This window comes from Calypte anna, chromosome 2, assembly GCF_003957555.1.
Source record: "Calypte anna isolate BGI_N300 chromosome 2, bCalAnn1_v1.p, whole genome shotgun sequence".
NCBI lineage: Eukaryota > Metazoa > Chordata > Aves > Apodiformes > Trochilidae > Calypte > Calypte anna.
Genome location: NC_044245.1, coordinates 111756693 through 111771719, shown reverse-complemented (window position 1 = coordinate 111771719; position 15027 = coordinate 111756693). Strand labels below are relative to the sequence as shown.

Below are 15027 nucleotides of genomic sequence, written 5' to 3'. Positions count from 1 at the left end.
GGAGCGTTGAGGGGGCCGAGTCCCCACTCCCGCCCCCCGCTCCGCGCTCCTCCCACCCCGCCGCCAGCCTTACCCCCGCCCCGCTGGCGCGGCGCCCGTCCCGCCCCCCCGCTCCTGGCCGCTGTCCCGCTGGCCGCCTCGCAGCGCGGTGTATGTGCGGCAACAACATGTCGGCGCCGCTCCCCGCCATCGTCCCGGCCGCCAGGAAGGCGACGGCTGCGGTGAGTGCGGGCGGAAGGCGAGCGGTGAGGAGGAGCGGGCGGTCAGGGGTCCGCCCTGGGCAGGCGGTGGCCCCCACCCCGCTTTGTTCTCCGCGGAGGCCTCAGCCCCAACTTGGGGCAGGGGGTTGTAGGGGGGGAAGCGGCGGCCGCAGCCCCGCGGCCTGGGAGTGAGGCCATGGCTGGGTCCGGCCTGGCTCCGCTGAGGGTGGGCGACGGGCTGGGGAGGGGGTATGGGGGGTGGCTTGACAGGTCTGTCCCGTTACTTTCGTGACAGAGCCCGGTATCGGGGAACCGCTGCTTTGGCGGCTGGAGTCGGTCCGGGCAGGGGAAGGTCATCCGTGTCGGTGGGGGCCCCGCGGCGCCGTGTGCCCGCCGAGGGCCGCTGATGGCGGCGGGGAGGCTGGGGAGGGGAGGGGAGAGGTGGGGTGGGAAGTGAAGGGAGCGGAGTTTTCTTCCATGGAAGTCGTGTCGTGCTGTGAGCTGTCTTATCTTGCGTGGGCGCCCGTAGTTCGTGGGTTTGGTGAGTTAACGGTGAGTGATCTCACACCGCTGTGTTTGTTTGTTTGTTCTTTTAGGTTATTTTTCTTCATGGATTGGGAGATACCGGGTGGGTATTCTGATCTGTTACGTACTTAATGGTTACTGTCATTTCCGATACAAGGCTGCATGTTTTAAAGGCGTGGGCAGTTAAAAGTTACTTAAGCTTTTGCCCTTAGCTGACTCCAGTGGATGTCAACAAATGAAGCTTCATGTCTGATGGAGCTATGGTGACAAATATTGATTTAATGTTCCCCAGCATAATTCCTCAACAGCTTACGCTTCTCTCTTTTCAGTCAACCTGATTTGATCTGAATGTGATCCCTCTTTTTGTTCTTGGGTCAGATTTGGTGAAAAAGGAGTCTGTGGGTTTTTGATCCTTTGCTTTCCTTTGAGTGAGTTTCTGGTTATTCCTATGCTTGTCTAAATTTAAAGTATCTTTTTTTTTTTTCTTTTTTTTTCCCCTCTCACTTGTGGAGAGGTGCATTTGAGCCATGGCTGTTTCTTCAGCGTGTCACACATTAAAATCCAGGCTTGCTTGATTTATCTAAGCAGACTCCTAAGTAGTCTAGAGATTTCTCTATCTGAAATAGGGTTTTCAGACTCCAAACAACAACAAAACACCTAAGAGCAACAAGCTTCCTATTATTTCTATGTTTGAGTAGAAATGAAAAGAGTAGGGAATTTTTGGTAGGCATTCTAGGTGTGGTGTGATGTTTCCATCATTTGCAGCATGTGTGTGCTTAAATAGAAGCATGCATTCATTAAAGCCATTGAATTATGGAGTGTGTTGTTTGGGTAGGAGACTTTCAAGGAATTGCCACTTTGATACTGTAGCAGGAATGCTTTCTCTGTTGTGTGCCATTATGGACAGAATCACATAGTATTTTTTCAAGAGGTCTGTTTTTGTTACCCAGAACGTTGCTTCTAAGTTGAAACTTGAAATGCTTAAGTCTCAAAACTTTTTTGGAACAGCTTAAAAAAGTCAGCTGTCAAAATTTAAAGTTGAGTAGCTTGGACACTTAATAAGTTAAAAAGAGGCAAGTCCATGCACTGGACAATATTCTGTGTGGAGATGTTTGCTCTGGTTTCTTTTGCTGACACACCACGGTGTTTGCATTATCCCTCTTCCTTTCTGCTGGTAGGACACAGCTGAGGCAACAGTGCTTCCTGCATCTTGGCACCAACTGTTCAGCAAGTGATTGCAGAATCCTTTGAGTCTTTGGAATTTGAGTCCTTGCAAATTGGTTTGATGTTGGTTCTGCCAAGGGGAAAAGAACCCAGAGATTGGTTCTTTAGTATTCCTTATAAAAAATGAGGTATTTCCATTTTGGTGACGAAGCTAACACACGATCTCAAGCTTGCAAATGCTTTGGGCATACTGGAATGTATGCATTAACAAGTCCTAACACTGCTGTGGAAATACAGTGATTTAGCCATTTGTTTTCTAGTCCACTGCAGGTCAGGTTAACTAAAACTGCCTTTGGCACACTGCCATTTCTCTCAAAAAAGCCATAGTAGTGTTAAAAAAAAAAAAAAAAAAGGTCTGAAGCAAACTAATTAACAGTTTTATAATTTCCCACAGTTTAAAGTGACATGATGTACTCCACCTGGATTTTTAAATTCAGTTTGCCTACCGTATTTTTCTTACTCTGAGAAAAGTCTAAGAGGGGTTATGTTATTCTTCTCTCTTAGCTCCTGTATAAATGGCACTTAACGATTACATACTTGTCAAAATCTGAACCAAAATCTGTTGTACCAAGTGGTACAACATAGAGGATTCTTCTAAAGAGTCTGCCTAAATGTGTATACAGTGTTGCTTTCTAAATTTGTCAATTTTATATTTGGCTAAAAAAGTCCTCATATTCTTAGCTAACTAGATTTTCTAAGTCATATTTCTCCTTTAGATTCTTCTTTGGCCTTCTGTGGTAGTGCAAGCATTAGGAAACTAATATTACCATAATTTCTTAATAATATATATAAAAGTATTGGAAAGAAATTGGCTAAGATATACAGCCAGTGTTTCAAATGTCTGCCACCTGTGTGTTTGAAATGTCTTTAACTTTAGATATCATACTTAATTTTGTGAGGTGATATTAAATTTAAACCAAACATGCTTTTATGGCTTGTGTGATGTTGGTCTGATTAGTTCAGCTGTGTCACTGATGAATTTGTTACAGGTGTTTGCTGCTTAGAATCAACTTCCTAGTGTCTAGCTTAGTGGGTGAGTTAGGAATACTGAATAATGAGAAAAATCAGGAAATACAGGTACTATTGAGTGTTCTGGAAAGCCAAGTGCAGGCACAGGCAGTGGTTTGGGACCAACTTGCTTTGTGTCTAGATGAGCCCCAGAGTAGTGAGTCTTTCACAGTTTTTTATTTAAATCATACTTTCCAGTTTTCTGGTTTATAGGAAGATTGAGAACTCATCTGCTTTGCAGATCTCACGTTGTTCTGTGCATTCATCCAGCATGTGCTTGAGATGAAAAAAATGACTGCAATCTGGAGCATTGCTCAGGACTGCCTGAATCTCAGAGCATTCAAGGTGTGCCAAAGTTAATAGGTCTGACTGATCAGGTTGGTTCCACATGGAGTTAGCTTAGCTGTCAGTTTGCTGCCTTCCCACATGAAGAAATTTGGTTCAGAAAGAGAAATCTGGCTGTAAAAGCAGCTGCCTTAACTCAACAGGAGTAGCAAAAGCAGCCTCTGTGCTAGAGCTGCCTGGAAGCAGGATGCCCTTGTTCCTGTGTTGTAGCACCCCAGTTAATAAACCCAGCCAGATGCAGAGCAGGCTTTGCCTAGAGCCACAAGGGTTGCAGCTGGGCTGCAACTCGAGGAGTCAGATGAGATGAAATGTCCCTGGTTGTAAATATGCAACAAGTATGCAGAGTCAGAAAAAACATTTTAAGTTTAGTACTATCTTCATAGCATACTGCAGCTGATTTTAAATTTTTTTAGAAATATGTTTATTTTGATCTAATTCAGCATATTTCATACTTGCTCTGTGCTGTTGCACAAACATAGAAACCAGAGTTAAGCCAAAATAAAAATGCCACTTAATGTATTTTTTGTTAACAGGCATGGATGGTCTGAAGCACTTGCAGGCATCAAAAGCCCCCATGTAAAATACATTTGCCCACACGCGTAAGTTGTAACTGCTCTTGGTTTACATTTGTCTGTAGAGCTATGTATTAAGACACTTGCACAGATGATGAAGTCAAATGGGAGCTGGGATCCTCCTAGGATCTGTGCTCGAATCCCTTCACCAGCCTGGTTGCCCTCCTTTGGACCTGCTCCAGGACCTCAATCTCCTTCCTGAACTGAGGGGCCCGGAACTGGACACAGGACTCGAGGTGTGGCCTCACCAGGGCTGAGTACAGGGGCAGAATCACTTCCTTGGGCCTGCTGGCCATGCTGTTCCTGATACAGGCCATATATATGATATATATATGATATATATGTATCTCTATATATCTCATGTATATGCTGTATATGCACACACACACACACACACACACATATATATATATTTATATAAAGCAGCCCATTTATGTTTTGCTTGCTGTTGGTAAAAAGTGATAATTCGCTCAGTATTTGGTGTGTTCAGCCTGGCAGGTTTCAAGAGAGATTTTTTTAAGATATGCTACAAAGTAGCCAATGTTAATTATGATTAAAAAGTAAGGCAGAATTAGTGATAAGTAATTTCATGACATAACTGCATCTGCACTATTAAATTCCAGAATGTATCTTATGTCAGGGTTGTTTGTTCTTATTTCTAGGCCAGTTATGCCAGTGTCTTTGAACATGAACATGGCTATGCCCTCATGGTAAGTATTTGTTCTTTTGCAGATGGTACTAATTAGAAGATATCTAGGGCTTTGAACTTTTTGTTCTTAATTAAAAATTACAAACAAACAGAATGGCTAGTTTTAATCAGATTGAAGTATCAGAAGCTTTTTCATTAGTTTCCTTGAAAAGGGCTATCAGGAGTTTGCTGTAATATCTTGTGTATTTATGGTAGTGGTTATTCCTCAGGACTAATCTGTTTTTAGTTATGTTTTTTTTTAAAAAACAGCACCTTATTTTACAAGTTTACTCTGTATTGTGTGTGAATTCATAGTCAGGAGTAGTGACTTTTAGTGGAAACATTGTTACTAGTGGGCATTAGTTGATGGGTCAGTAGGATATCTTGAAACCAGATTTTAGAACTATTTAGAACTAGAATTCTGACTAGAAAGCAAGATAAATGTGGTAGATTTTAATGGTCTTAAACGAGTTCTATGTATTTTTTTTTCCTCAAGTAACTTGTGTTTGTTCTTCTTATATTTCTTCAAAGAGTATGTTACTTTTGCACATGCAACTACTAAATTGAAATTCCTGGTGATATTTTTGGAGCAAATATCAAAACTGAGCTGCTTAATCTACAGTAAATTACAGAAGATAGCAAAACTCAGAAGAGTTTTATTGACCAGATCTGTCTTTTTACCACATTTGTAGATTGTCCACAATTTCTTGTAAACTTTGAGTGGCTGATACTATCTAGTATGTCAGCTAACATATTTTTCTGGAAAATACCCCTACTTTATTATTTGTGTTTTAAGAAAGTAGAATGGATGCTCTGAGTAATTCTCTTGTTGATATTTTGTAAGGTTTGATATCATTGGACTTTCTCCAGATTCACAGGAAGATGAAGCTGGGATCAAGCAGGCAGCAGAGAATGGTATGCTTAGGAATACTTTTTATGGCTTAAAAGTGCTTCCTTATATTTTTAAAAATTAATTACAATCCTGAAATAGATCTTCCAAAACCAAGTTGTTGGGGAAAGCAATGTGTATGAATTGTCTTATTTCTGATCAGAGTTTTGGTAAGTGTACAGTTTGTTTTGTGAGTTTTTTGTTTGTTTGTTATGGGGTTGGTTTTTTTTGTTGGTTTGGTTGGGTTTTTTTAAACTCCACAGGTTGGTAGAGTAAGTCACCAGCACAAACACTGGATACTCTCAAATATGAGATGTACCTGGGAACCAGTGTACTTTGGTTACAAGCTTCTGGGGAGCACACAGGTTAGGTCTGTATGAGCATCCACTTGTGATGCCTGATCGTTAGAAGAGGGTATCACCTTCCTGGCAGTGGGACTTCTGGAACACTTCCTTGACTGTGTTTATCTTTAGAAATAATCATAGAATCAGCTGGGTTGGAAGGGACCTCAGAGATCATCAAGTCCAACCCTTGATCCACTACTGCTGCAGTTACCAGACCATGGCACTGAGTGCCACATTCAGTCTCTTTTTAAATATCTCCAGGGATGGAGAATCCACTACTTCCCAGGGCAGCCCATTCCAATGCTTGATCACCCTCTTGGTAAAGAAATTCTTTCTAATATCCAACCTAAACCTCCCCTGGCACAACTTGAGACCGTGCCCTCTTGTCTTGCTGAGGACAATAATACAGTGACACTGAAATTTCTGATCATGCTCTAGATCTTTTGCTATGTTATAATGGATAGCAGACTGGATTTTCCTTTCTGTTGACATCAGGGAGAAGGTCTCTTTCCTCTTCTAGACTTCCTTCAGAATGGAGTGGTTTTTAACTACTGGGCTCTGTTTGTGTTGCAGTTAAAGCACTGATAGATCAAGAAGTAAAAAATGGAATTCCTTCTAACAGAATTATTCTAGGAGGCTTTTCTCAGGTAAGGTGGTGGGAAGAAAGTGTCTCTTTCTGGGGAAGTTAAGTAGCTGTCCTAACATGGAAAATCCCCCCACTTCAATTGAAAATAGCTGATGTTAGGTGCTTCTAAAATTTTAAGGTGTCAATTTTTGTCTTAACAAACATAGTCTTTTCAGTTTATGCAAGTGTTACTCACTGAACAGTGAACATGCATGTGGAAAGAAAAGGTGCTAAATTCACAGTCTGTTTAGAATCTGTACACCTGACTTACACAGCTTTGCTTCAAAATCTTGCTATTATTTAAACTTCAGTTTCGGAGATATTTGATGGTCTGGATTTCTGTGGTTGGGTAATTGATTTAACTGATCCAAACACCAATTCCCCAGTCTGCATACAAGTAAATTAAATAATAAAGTAGTGACATTACTGTCATAGTGACAGTGCTTTATTTCATATTTTGGATGCTTGGTTTTTTGTTTGTTTGTTTTTTGGGGGGGTTGTGTTAGGTTTTTTGTGGGGGTATTTTTGTTTGATTGGGGTTTTTTTGGTTGTTTGTTTTTGTGTGGTTTTTTTCTGTTTTCATTTTTTTTCTTCTTTATTTCTAGTTATTAGTTACAGTAAATTTAATGTTTTAGTTTTGAATTGATCACATGGACTTGGAGGGAGGGAGGAAGGCAAAATAAATATTGTATAGGAATATTGGTTTCAGTCTTGGTTCTAAGAGTGAACTGAAATAGCAAAACGACCATTAAAGGAGAAACCAGAGATCTTGAAATGAGGATTAAAAAGAATATTATCATCACATTGCTAATATTTTTATCTCTTTATCCTAGGGAGGTGCTTTATCCTTGTATACAGCTCTTACAACACAACAAAAACTAGCAGGTGTTGTAGCCCTCAGCTGCTGGCTTCCTCTACGGGCTTCTTTTCCTCAGGTATGCACATTTCTTTCCCAGGAGAATATGTGCTTGGGGAAGTTATCTTGTGCTGGAATCAATAATTATAATTATTATGTATTATGCATTATATATTAATAATTATTACTGAATACAGACAGTTGTTTGATAACTCTAATTTTTAAAATAGGGCCCTAGTGTTTTAGAGTTTGGCAAGTAGGGAAAATGAGAAAATACTTAGTAGCCATCTCTGCTTAAAATGACATGCCCAGAAAACAAAGGATGCAGTAAACTTTCCTTGAAGATTACTTTTTTATTTGCCATTTGTTTCTTCTGTAAGTCACTGTCTTATTAAAAACTTGGTGTTTAAAGTATCTTTTTTTTTTATTATTTGGCCAGAAGTCATGTTATGAAATAAGTGCCAAAATTTTATTTGCAGGTTTGGGAACTTTATGTGTTGTCAGTCACAGAGATTACTTCATAAGGAACTTGCAGACCATGCAATCTGGTTTCTTCCTTCAGAATTCAATTTGTTTGTCATGCTATGGGGTATAGCATTGTAGGGTTACTTTGTCTCAAACGTGTTAACCTTATCTCCACTGTCTCTTTCTGCTCTTCTTCCCTCTGATTCCACCCCTCCAAGGGCCCTATCAGTGGTGTCAACAAGGACATTGCTGTTCTTCAGTGCCACGGGGACTGTGACCCATTGGTTCCTTTAATGTTTGGTTCTCTCACGGTTGAGAAGTTAAAGACTATGATAAATCCAGCCAATGTAACCTTCAGGACTTACTCTGGCATGATGCATAGTTCATGTATTGAGGTAATTTTCTTGAAATACAATCTTTTAGCTGGATATGGGTTTTTTCCCCTCAAAACAGATAGATATTGGGTGGTGGTGGTGGGAGGTTAATTTTTTTTTAATAAACAAGAGATTGATGCTACTGACTTATTTTACTGAGTAACTTAAAATGTCTTAAGACTGTTCTTATACTACCACTACTATATATTTCATCTTGAAAAGCACATCAGATAGGTTTTGGACCACTAAAATGTCTGATTGTGTTCAGGTATTTCAGGGTTAGGTTACCCAGCACATAAACTCTGTTAAATAGCAATGATTTAAAGAGGAATATATTTCAAATGGATGCTGAGTATATAGAGCTGCAACATCATCTATTAATGTTATTAGACACTGTATAGTTGAGCTTATGATACATCCCCTAAAAACCCAGTGTGTTAAATATCAGAAGGTCGAAGGATAAAGTAGGTCATAAAATCAGTGGAAAAAGTACTAAAGTGCTTGTACCTTTATAATATGCCAGGTTTTAAACAGGCTTGTTTAATTAGAAAATAATCTACTTTGAACAAGTAACTTAAAAAGCATCCAAGGCAGAAGTTTATATGACTAGTGGAAACTTCCTCATAAGTTTATATTCTTGGGACTGGGCTAGTTAGTCTATAAGACTTTATCTTTTTCCTAATTTTTATTATTTAGTTAATTATAAAAAAAGTCACAGAACTGGAAGGCAGATTCTCACAGCATAAATCCAGCTTGGTATTGGAGAGAAGAATCTTGTTGGTTCTGTGGGTGGACATCAAATAGGTAGGGAGGTTGGTGCTACAAAAGAAGCAGCCTTAGAACTTATGATTGTGGCTCCACAGGCAGCTGAGCTGCTGTAATGGCTTGTGGCTGTCAGAAAAGGGTGAACCAGTTTCCCTCTGCTCATGGCCTGACCTTATGGCCCTCTCTTCCTTCTTGCACCAACTCTGGAGCTGATTGGAAACTTCTTTGAACCAATTTGACAAAATGGAAAAAGCTGCTGGCTGTAGTTTTTGTCAGTTTTAGTGAGCTGAAGCATCAGAATTTACACAAAGTAAAAAGTAGGAGCAAGGAAAAGAAGAGGAGACAGGGAAAGTCTGCCATTTGGCAGTACCAGTAACTGTTGATTTGGGTTGGTACATCTTGTGGTAACTGTACACTGGGACAATCTCTTTAGGATATTTACACAACTGTTATTGCTTTGGGCAGTAATAGCATAGACTTGCCACCCATATATATTAATAATATGCTTTTTCTTATGACATTGGCTTATTAAAAATGTATTTTTATCACGTGGATTGATTTCCAAGCCTAGCTTGCTTGTATTGCTTTTCCTAAGGAAGGAAGAAGCATCATGAAGGTGAAACTGAATGGTTAGGAGGAAGACCTGCTGCTAATTTGCAGGTGTTTGAAGTATACCCAAAGCTATGGCCTTGGCTACATTAAAATGCTATCCATGCTCAGCATCTTGCTGTTGAGATCACTTGATAATTACTATGTAGCTTGCCAGCCCAACTTCATAGAGAAAAAAAAAAAGGTCTTTTTTTTGTGTAGTGTAGCCTCTTCCGAGTGCGTCCTGCTTTGAAGAATTATCAGCCTTGTCTTGTGTGCAAAGTGGTTATGATTTTATCAAGTAACTAATGCCTCAGTACTTGTGGCCCAGTTGCTCATAATTGAAATGTGGGAACATGATACAGTGTAGCTGAATATGTATTAGTAGGGAACGTGGAACTAATCCATACTTTTATCTTTAAACAGGAGATGATGGATATAAAACAGTTCATAGAAAAACATCTACCTCCCATAGACTGAAAAGATATGTGAGAAGCCTTCAATGTAACACCAGCATCAACTGTGGTAGAGTGTTAATCTTTTCATATGCCTGATAGAAATTATCACTTCTATACCTGCAGTGTTACTACTGTGTTGTAAATTTATACTTAGGAGGAAGATTAAATAGTAACACATGTGAAAGAAATTATGGTCTTCTTAGTATTAATTGTCCACTGATGGGACTGTAGGAATAAAGCAGCTTGGTAACAATGACAGAATGTAACTGAAGCATACTGTTCAAGACATCTGATTTTTTTGATTGATATCAAGCTGTTTGTACCAGTAATTGGACATTAAATTTAAGTGAGCAACGTAATTGTGACCAGTTTAGTTATACTTGAGACGTGATTTGTTCTTAATACTCAGTGAAATCATATTTAAATATTTCCTCTATGTAATAGATGCATAAATTACACAGTAAGTAACACAGTGGACATATGATGGTAAAATAAATGTTACTAAGAACAGAGCTTTAAATATTATGTGTTAATTGTTACTCCAGGTAAGGAGGGTTGTTCTCCTAGAATGGCTAGAAGTCAGCAAAGGTATTTCCTGGATTTAAAGCACCTCAATTTTTAACCATTTTCATATAGGTAGATGGAAATTCTAAAGATGTGGAAATTCTAAAGGGACTCATTCCTTGTAAATTGTCACTTATTGTGTTTTTTTGTTACTATAAATTCATGTCACATGCTGACTTGGAACAGAATTCTGAAGCAGCTAGTAAGATTAATTTTAGTTTCTTTTAAAATTCCTGTTTTCATACTGAATATTCAATTTGTGCTTTAGTCTTTGTAGCTTTCATTTGTGGGGAAATATTTATGCTGTATTTTACATGAGTAATTCCAGTATATAGTTTTGATTTTTCTGTCTGCTTTGGAGTAATTAACTGAAATCAATGCAGCTGTGTAGCTTTAGGTATTGTTGGAGTCTCATCTCTAACACAGACATTGACTAATTTGAATTCTTTTTAAATGGAAATCTAAGTGCAATTGCAATGTAGCTTAAACTTTAAGTCGATACCATCAAATACTTTCTTTTATTGCAATACTTTCTCTTTTTCTGAAAAAGAACAAATAATTTTATTTTCAAATACATCATGCTACATTTCCCTAGATGGGTATAGCCTCGGAACATGAAGACCTGCTACAGGAAACAAACAAACAAACAAAACCCAAACAAATCTACAAGATATAGGGTGTCTCTTTCAGAAGCTCAAATTCCAAAATACATTGAGTTCCAGAAATTAGTGCATGTTTAACAGCTCATTGCAGTTAAAAGCCATAGTTTACTTCTAGAAACAGCTTTTCTCCTACAGAGCTCTAATGCTGTTGCTGCAGTTAGGAATGTTTAAAAAATACACTACCTTTTTATTACAAAATATGCTGTATAACAGTGTTCTATACTGTAACAGGCCTTCAAGTGAAGAAAGTTCTTATTTTGGAAGCATCTGTATTGTGCATGCTGTGCTTCATATCTGCATTGAAGGTGCTTTCACTTCTCCAGCTTTATCACGTGATCCTCTTAAAGTGCCTATGGATTTATGTCCAAGGTATCTGTCAGTACAAATGCATACGTGGGAAATCAGACTTTTGTATCTCTTCTGGCTGCCATAAATCTGACTTGTTCAGCTAGTATGACTTGCCAGTTTTCAGTGCTTTTCTTCATGTGTATTGCACTTCACTTTTATGAACCTGTTTTTCTTTTATAATGCAGTTCCTCTGGATTAATATGAAAGATTGAAAAGGACTTTTCTTCTAGATGGTGGTGAAGGACTTTTAGATATTCCATCTGTGTGTTTGAGAGGGCATGCCTATTAACTCTGAAGTTTAATTAGTTTTTTCTCTCAATCACTCTGTTCTAATATCTGCCAATTTATCTTCCAGTTAATTTAGTTCACAGAAGAAACCATAATATCCTTAGTGCAGTTGTGCCAAAGTTCTGTTGAGAAAACAGTATGTCCTAGCTTGGAGTCATTCCCAAATTGCATTAGCATTTTGCAGTCCTGCTGAATTGCAAACTTGATGTTGTTTCTCCTAGTTTTTAGATTTATCCTCATTACCCTGATGCCTAAATGATTCTCTGAATGTTGGCATTCTTCCAAAGTTCTGCACAAGCTTCTAATTTTTTCCTTTATTATTTTCTTGTTCTGTTTGTAAATTGTTTGATAATATTGTTCAGCTGTTTTGTTAACTTCAGGTTGCCTGCGTGCTGATTTCTCATGTTCTTTCTTCTGTTAGAATGAGTTCTAAAAAATATTCCTAAACTGCTAAAATGAGATCAGTCATACCTTGAATTCCGTGTTTTGTAACACTTCCTTCTGTTTGCTAAACTGTTCACAGATTTTGGTCAGTTTCTAGTACCTATGCATTTTAGTCCAAGTCAGCTTCAACTGTTGTCTCTATGATGCTTTTAAAACATTTCTAGAAAAACATTTATATGCTTTGTTCAAATACTCAGCTATCACAGCAAGATGTTTTTCATACTGTTGCTTTGCTGCTTGCTTTATCTACAAAGAGCTGTATTACCAAAGTAAATGTTGTGACTTGCTGTGAATTTCTGTATCCTAGGAAGCTCATCTCTTCGAGTTATTTCTTTGCAGGAGTGTATGAGTATGTTGTAGTTGGGGGCTATTAAAGAGCACAGAAGCTAGAGGAAACTTCAGCAATGTATTTGAAGCCTATCCTGTCTTCTCCCATATTACAGTGTGCATCTTGAGCTCCTGTCTTTTAGAACTTCCCAGCTAGCTGGAAAGCTTTGTGTATGATCTTCTAGCTGAATGTCTTAGCTGCCTGAAGTTATTGTGTGCTGGGAGTGTTGTCATGATTGACTTTATTTTTAGGCTGAATGATAGCTCAGTCTGGTGTGAGGGATTTCATCATACTCTGTCAAAATGGAGAAGCTGGCCTGTCACTCTTTAAATGTCTTGTCCTCATAAAATTTGAAGCTGTCCAATAATGAAGTTTATTTTTCATAATGTTAGACTTCCTCCAAAAAGGGATGATATCTGTCAAACCTGCAAAAACATGGATGTGAAAACACCTTGCTTTCAGTTCAGTTTATTTCAGTGGATCTCTTAACTCCTTAATACATTTTTAATTTCACAATGGTACTTGAAGTTTACTGTAGTTTTGTGCAGTCAGAAGTCTGACTTCTTGTTGGAATGTGTTGCCCACTTTTTAATAAATGTGTTGGATTATGTATTATAGGCCAATCTCACAGCCATTCTTGAGGTAAAACCGTTCTGAGGTCTGCACTGTGGTGAGGGCTGTGTGATTTGGTCTCTTCCTCCTATCTTGTATAATTACAACACAGTAGATTGGTAACAGTATTGTACACTGTAACTGGTATTAGAACTGCTAATTAAAACATGTTCTCTCTAATGGTGTATACTGCACTTCATTTAAATAATTAGGATACATCATTTATGTAGAGGGGCTGGTTGTGTTGGTGGATATGACCAAATACATATTGTATAAGATGTTAATGAAGCCATATGTACAAGGCCTGTGTATCTTAAATTTTATAAAGAAAACCTGAACACTTACTCTGTGTTATGAAGTATAAGCCATTTCTATTTAATATAAACTTATTACCTTGAAAATTTGTGATGAGAAATCTTAACAATCAAAATTAATTCTGTAGTAGGGAAAATCTTTCCATTTTTATCTTTGCGAAATAAATTTCATTCAGCTTTTGGGCAGGTACTAATTACTTTCTTCATACTTACCTGAAAATGTCAAGTTTTCTTGTGCTGTGAAACAGACACTTTAGAGATTTCTTACAAATGTATTGCATGGTAATGTATGTATGAGGCTATGATTTGTCATTACTGAAAAGAACAGAGGAAAAAAACCCCCACAAATTTATGTTTTGCTAACTTTTTGATAGAATACTAACTGATTTTTAATACTATTTTTTTTTCATATTCTCACTTAATTTTTTTTTAACTTCTTGGACTTTGCAGTAATTTTGAAAGGTAGAAGAAATGAAAATATTTTCTTGTAGCCTTATTCTAAAGGGCCAAAGTCTACTCACTGTTTACTCCTACACATTTCTGTGAAGATTCTGTGGTGTCAGGGAGGCTTTGAAGTTATATGAGGTTTGGCATACATACCACTGAACAGATTTCTTAAAGAAGCAGATTTGGGGTCAGGGATTACCTGTGTTTTTTTGGGTTAGCTGTAATACTTGAGGCTGATCAGTGGTATACATATTGTGGGGCATTTTAGAGCAAACTTGAGATTATCTGGGCTGAGATGCTGAGAGGGAATGGGGTGTACATATAGTAAAGGTTGACTTTCTTCCTTTAAGAAGCTTAAAGCAACTAAAAGCCTACTTGTCTCCACAGACTGTGGTGTCTAAAACTAAGCACGGAGTACAGGTAGGAAGTTCATGAACATATGGAAATATATGACAGATGCAGTGCTGTGTGGGACTACATTGTGGAAATTGGGAGTATAAGAATAGCAAAAAAAAGACACAATACTCTGCAGAGTAGTTTGTCAGTTTATATTTGCTGAGAAACTGAATAATGTTCATTTTCTATTTACTTTCAGCCCTGGCATCCCTGAGGAGATAACTGTGAAAAGAAACATTGCCTACAGGTAGCATAGTAAGAATTCACAATGTAGTATTGCATTAAACTTTATCAAATATCATATGAGACCACTGGTGTAAGTGAAGGTGACTCTCAAGAAGTATTCAGAACATGATTTCATTAACTTGGAAATGGGGTTCTTTGAAGAATAATAGCTGTAGAACAGATTATTTCCCTCCCTGGCCACCTACCCCCTCCTTTTTTCTTTTTTTTTTTTTTTCCTTGCTGCTGATGTTACCACACTAGCCTTTTTGATAACAGGTTTTATCATTTCCCTTTGAGTGAAATGGGTGCCTTTTATGTAGCTGATTAAAGCTGATTTAAACAAAGTACTTGTATAATTTAATGGACATCCACAAAGTGAATCAGTAGATAATGTTCCTTTTTTCTTAGTTCCAATTTGTACAAAAGAACAAGCCATCAACTCCTTTTTCTCTGCAAAACTTAAAACTTGTAGC

General features: G+C 38.2%; 1 protein-coding gene across 4 annotated transcripts; it reads left to right on the top strand.

Moving 5' to 3' along the window:
* Positions 1-78: 78 nt before the first annotated feature.
* LYPLA1 (lysophospholipase 1) lies at positions 79-14635 on the top strand. 4 transcript variants are annotated; one of them, XR_003987174.1, is made up of 11 exons: positions 79-221; positions 797-828; positions 3836-3901; positions 4537-4584; positions 5407-5477; positions 6369-6442; positions 7254-7355; positions 7960-8136; positions 9895-9993; positions 14321-14353; positions 14529-14635. XR_003987174.1 is itself a non-coding variant. In XM_030444428.1 (10 exons), the coding sequence occupies exons 1-9, from the start codon at positions 153-155 to the stop codon at positions 9946-9948; spliced, it is 693 nt and encodes a 230-aa protein (XP_030300288.1). In that variant the 5' UTR covers positions 79-152; the 3' UTR covers positions 9949-9993; positions 14529-14635. The 4 variants fall into 4 exon arrangements, 3 of the variants coding, with proteins under 3 accessions (XP_030300288.1, XP_030300287.1, XP_030300286.1); XM_030444428.1 differs by lacking the exon at positions 14321-14353; XM_030444427.1 differs by lacking the exons at positions 14321-14353; positions 14529-14635 and adding an exon at positions 11086-13676.
* Positions 14636-15027: the final 392 nt, after the last annotated feature.

What these genes read in the sequence shown, in the direction of transcription:
- LYPLA1 (XM_030444428.1), top strand. Translation starts at nt 153, where the DNA reads ATGTGCGGCAACAACATGTCGGCGCCGCTCCCCGCCATCGTCCCGGCC. An exon ending in CCAGGAAGGCGACGGCTGCG is followed by an intron (nt 222 to 796) that starts GTGAGTGCGGGC and finishes TTGTTCTTTTAG; the next exon opens with GTTATTTTTCTTCATGGATT. An exon ending in CATGGATTGGGAGATACCGG is followed by an intron (nt 829 to 3,835) that starts GTGGGTATTCTG and finishes TTTTGTTAACAG; the next exon opens with GCATGGATGGTCTGAAGCAC.